This window comes from Macadamia integrifolia, chromosome 5 (genome assembly GCF_013358625.1).
Source record: "Macadamia integrifolia cultivar HAES 741 chromosome 5, SCU_Mint_v3, whole genome shotgun sequence".
NCBI lineage: Eukaryota > Viridiplantae > Streptophyta > Magnoliopsida > Proteales > Proteaceae > Macadamia > Macadamia integrifolia.
The window spans coordinates 9129855-9135084 of record NC_056561.1 but is presented as its reverse complement, the minus strand read 5'-3'; the positions used below and the strand labels follow the sequence as shown (position 1 = coordinate 9135084).

Sequence of the window (5230 nt, the reverse complement as noted above, 5' to 3'; positions counted from 1 at the left end):
TCATCTCATTAGGGTTGAACCCTAGCGTGTGTACACCCTAGCGTGTGTACACCCGCTACGCGCCATATCACGATCCCAACGTAGGTCCATGATACCTACATACCTAGATTTCGATTTATGTAACTTTGATTTGATTTGATTGCTTTCTTTGTTGTTGGTCATGCTGAAGGTGGAGTAGTAATCTAATGATTGATTTATAAATTTTATCTCTTTCTCATTTTAATGATATATTTTTGCTGACTTAAAAAAAAAAAAAAAAAAAAAAAAAAAAAAGTTTTCATTGACCCCATGGTAGTGTGAGGTCAATGTTGGCTTTTATACGTAACCCTCTCCTATAAATAAAAGGAAAAATATTATGTGGAAGATTGTTGCCTTGTGCCCATACGCATAGGAGTGAAATTACTGATTTACCCCTTATTAAATGAATAATGACACCTCTTTTGCTTTCTTGTACATTCCTATTAACCCTTGCACATATGCAGTAACACACTCGCCAACAAGAAATACATCTCTACATGAATTAAATACTAAAACTTCTCACCTATCATCATAAGATATTCAGATCTTTCAGATCATCTGCTAGTTGCTTCCCAAAAAAAAAAATATTCCTCTGCTAGTGGATGCCAGCTTAAACTTGTTTAGACTTCAAATAAAAAACTGAAATGATCGAACTTTTTTTTTTTTTTGGTAAAAAAATGATCGTACTAACAATACCCGTGAAACCTTCAAGTATCAGACCCCGATCGCCACTGGATTCTTTCGAGCGAGGTAAGCCTTTCAGACTCAGTTCATCAACCATGATTATAATATACCTTATAATATATAGTTTAATATATTAATAACTTTTATGTTATTAATTGAATGTATTATTTGTATGATTAACGTTCGCAGGGACAGATAGAAGAATGAAACAAAACCCCTGTCCACGTTTTTTTTTTGTTACCCGACTCTATTTTTCTAATATATTTCCTCCCAATCAATTAGACTTTTGGTCCCCAACTACTGCTGCAACGCCTAATAATGAGTCCTTTGTATTATTATTTAAAAAATAATTTAAAACATTGACATTAAAAATAAGAATTTACTATTTATTAAATTCTTATTTTTTTTTGTCTTACTATATAGTAGGTAACCAATCCATTCCTCCTCACACCATCCATAGGATGTGAGGGGAGTTCAGATTCCTCCTCTAGAGGTAATCACCCAATCCCATCTCACACCATCCTTGAGGTGTGGGGATCAAGGTTTTAATCTTATGAATTGGATCAGTATCGATCTTTGTCGGTATGGATTTAAATTGAATTTTATCAATTTAGATCTATTTGGTGTAAGATTTTTTAGGTGAAATTAAAATCGAATAATTTAATAAATGATTTCATATATTGAAATCGAAACTATTTATAACCGGTTTTTTTATCTTTTCTAATTTTTTATTCAAGCAACTTCTTTATATTTAAATTTTTAGCAAAATGAATGTAAATTGTAACTTTGAATTGAATTGTTTATTGTTATATATATATATATATATATTTATATAATTGTATAATATAAACTTAAATTTTTTATATTGAAATGTATGTTAACTCAACATTGAATGACTTAAACTTATTACGTATATGTTAATTAGTTCAACGGTTTATTTAACGGTTTAAACTTTAAAATCAAAACTAAATCACGATTTCAATTTTAGAACCAAAATCCAACCATTTCATAAACAATTTCACACTTTTGATATAAATGATTCGATTCGATTTCAATAAAAAATTTTGATCCTTGCTTGTAACATTGAAGAAGTTGTGGCAGAGTCCAGAACCACTTTCTTACTATCTTGAACCAGGCAAGTGGATTCTGCACTAGGGCTGGATTCCATTTGAGTGGATTAGAATATGTAAGAATGGTGTTCGAGAACCTGGTCCATACTCATCTCGCTCGTAACCTGAGAAACCATAAGTGCTAAGGAAACGATAGCAGAGGCAGACGCCGAAAGGTAAACCGAAAAGGGCCAAAACCCATATTTAATTAATGGGCAAGAGAATTGGTCAAATGAAAGTTGGTTCGAAACCCTGGTGGTTGGAAGCATGAAATTTCAAGCAAAAGCTAAGACAAGACAAGAGAGGGAGAGAGAGAGAGAGAGAGAGAGAGAGAGAGAGAGAGAGAGAGAGAGATTATGTACATGAATGAAAAAGGTTGAAGAAGCAGCTGAGCTGACACAGTCATACAGCACAGCTTCACCGCCTTCTTTGATCTCTTCTGCTGCTGTTATTATTATATAAAGAGCTACAGATGGAGAAAGTTTTAAGAATTCCAGCAGTCTCCTATATCTGCCTCTCACCATTTATCATTAGTAATCATTGACGTGAATAATTCTTCGCTGTCTCAAAAGACTTGAACCCCCACCAACTTTCCCACTCCCCCCTCTCCCCTTCTCCTATATATCTCTCATTTTCTCCTTTTCCTCCTTATTACCTACCTTTCTTCTAAACTTACATCTCTCTCTCTCTCTCTCTCTCTCTTCACCTTTCCTTCTCCACATTTCTCTCCATCTTTATTTCTTTCACAAAGTTGGGCCTCAGGAGTACTAAACTGAAGATGGGTCTCTCTGGTTTCATGGCTGTTGTTCTAACCTTGGGTTTGTTGATGGGATCATCTATGGCTCAGGCTCCGGGAGCCGCGCCCACAGCCGCTCCCGTACACTCTCCGCCAACTCCTGCTCCCGCTTCGCCAACTCCAACACCGGCAGTTTCGCCCCCTGCACCAACGCCTGCACCTTCCGTGGCTACCCCCGCTCCGGCTCCCACTCCTAAATCGCCTCCTACTCCTACTCCCGCTCCCGCTCCCGCTCCCGTCCCGGTATCAAAATCGCCTGAGACAGCTCCGACTCCATCTCCAAGCATCGCCTTACCTCCTTCAACTCCTCTATCTCCTGCACCTTCTGTGACGACGACTCCTTCTTCAGGTGCTTTTGGTTCACTCAACAGAGTTGCAGTCTTGGGATCTGCCCTCTTCGGCACTGTTGCTGTTGCCTTGTTAATCTAAAGCCCATCAGTCATTTCCTCCTCCTAGGATTTTCATTTGTCCCCTTTTTTTTATTTTCATTGTATTTTATTTTTCTCTTTTTTTTTTTTTTTTTTTATTTATTACGCGGTTGACCTTGTTTTGTTTACTCGCGGACGGACGGAGATGATTCATTTGGGTTGATTCTTTTCTGTAATTTTGATGCCTTGTGGCCTCGCATTGAACGTGTGATCTGAATATCTGATGGTAGATGGCTGTGGATTAATCGCATGTACACTGAAATCATATGAATAAAGATTTTTATTTTTTTTAAATGTTCTTCCGTTGATACATTATTGGCTTTTGAGTTCTGAGTATTCTTCAGTATGTCTTCTCTTTCTTTGTCCAATTTACTCATTATGATCAAAATTTCTTTTCCTGATTAACTGCAATGAGAGAGAGAGAGAGAGAGAGAGAGAGAGAAAGAGAGAGAGAGAGATTGACCAATCTCTACAACCACTCTTCTTTCATCTTCTTCCCATATCTTCTTTCTCGTCCTCCTCATTCTAATCCAAATCTATTATATTTCTACCACAACAAGTAGGATAAGATAAATAAATAAATATAAATAAATATTTGATTATTTTATATATATATATAAATAAATAAATAAATAATTTTTTAGATTTAGATTTATAAGTAGGATAGATCCCGATGGGATTGATAAAAAAAAAAAGAAGAGAGAATAGGATAGAATCGCCGCTGATTTGAAGAATTTTGAGAGTAAATTTGCAGTTTGAATCATTGGTTATAGAAATTACTTCGGATTCTGGGGCTTCTTTCACATTCCCTGAGCCAGAGAGAAGCAATCATGAGACCAAGTAATATCCCCATCCCTCTCCATCCTAGAGCAGCCCACATGCCAATTTCTCCTTTCGACAGCCTACTTTGGAACATGACCGTGGTCAACCCCCAAGGGTAATCAAGTTGACAAAAGACATTCGCCTAAAAAAATGTGTGATTTAAAGTTCGATTCTATTTATATCTTTGGGGCCACTCCCACGAAGTATTTAATATTTTTCACTGTTTTCAGTGAAAGTTGAATGGTTTTTATTCAACCCCGATATGATCTGATCCATGCGATTGTTGGGTCAATATAAGCCCACGGGACTAGTCAGGCTCAAGGCCTAAGTACCATTAAAATAATAATAATAATAATAATAAAATCATGACTATGGTCTCTAACTCCAATGCCAGTGTGTCAATGTCTCCATTTTCTCCCCTTCCATAGGAATCTACCTGTTCCACTCAACGTAGGTCGATTAGAATTCGCAACCCTGATCTTGGAGACTCAGGCGAGCCACCCCTGGTTAAACCTGTCTCCCGCCCCCTAATGGAAGAGCCCTTGCCCACCCCGTCCTACTGGGAAAGGCCCCTACCCCTCCCCCTATTGGCAAAGCTTCCCTCAATGGAAAAAGCTCATCGTGTAAGAGGAAAAAGGGAATATGTGATTCTTATTTTCTTTCAATATTTTGGTTCCTTTTTTTTTTTCCTCCAGGTTAATGGATTCGTTCTTTTGTTGGAATGTTTGTAGATTAAATAATCCCACCAAGTTAGCAGAAGTTAGGAGCCGTTAATGAATCAAGCATTTCTGTTTTTTGCTCTTTCTTGGAAACTAAGATTATGGAGGATAATGTTCTTGCTGTCAGGTCCGTAAGTGCTCCCTCATGAGGATAAGTTTCAGCTCTTTTGATTTATGATTCGGATCAATTCTTTCATTTCAAAATCATTGTTTTCCAGAGTAATTAGGATTTTTTCTTCATTTCCATATATGCGTTTAATTCTCTAGTTGAATGAGGTCTTCTTTGGAACTCCATTAATGATCTTTCTAGTCAGATTGGTGGGGACAACTAGTGTCTTTTGGGGAGGGGGGTGGGGTAATATTTTTCTTGCTTCTCATAAAATTTTTGTGATCTTCATATGGATGATAATGTTCTCGATGATTTTGCTTCATGCCTTAGTTCTTGCAATGTTTTGGTCATTAGATGGTCACGGTTTAAATTTACTTAAGACTAATAGGAGGCTCTCTAGTTCCAGGATCTCTTGTAAGCTTGACCGTATTCTTGACAATGACAGTTGGAACACTTCTTTCCTTTGTTCTCAGGATATCTTAGTATCTTGGTATTTCTGATCACAGTCTTACCATTATCACTATGGGCCAATATAACTCTTTTGA

The 5230-nt window shown here is 37.0% G+C and overlaps 1 protein-coding gene across 1 annotated transcript; it reads left to right on the top strand.

Annotated features, from left to right (window-relative positions):
• The first annotated feature begins 2305 nt into the window (after positions 1 to 2305).
• On the top strand, positions 2306 to 3329 carry LOC122078217 (classical arabinogalactan protein 9-like). The gene has a single exon (XM_042644103.1). It carries the CDS (start codon positions 2590 to 2592, stop codon positions 3034 to 3036), a length of 447 nt encoding a protein of 148 aa, XP_042500037.1. The 5' UTR covers positions 2306 to 2589; the 3' UTR covers positions 3037 to 3329.
• Positions 3330 to 5230: the final 1901 nt, after the last annotated feature.

Excerpts from the sequence above, each read along its gene's own strand:
- LOC122078217 (XM_042644103.1), top strand. The coding sequence starts at position 2,590 with ATGGGTCTCTCTGGTTTCATGGCTGTTGTTCTAACCTTGGGTTTGTTG.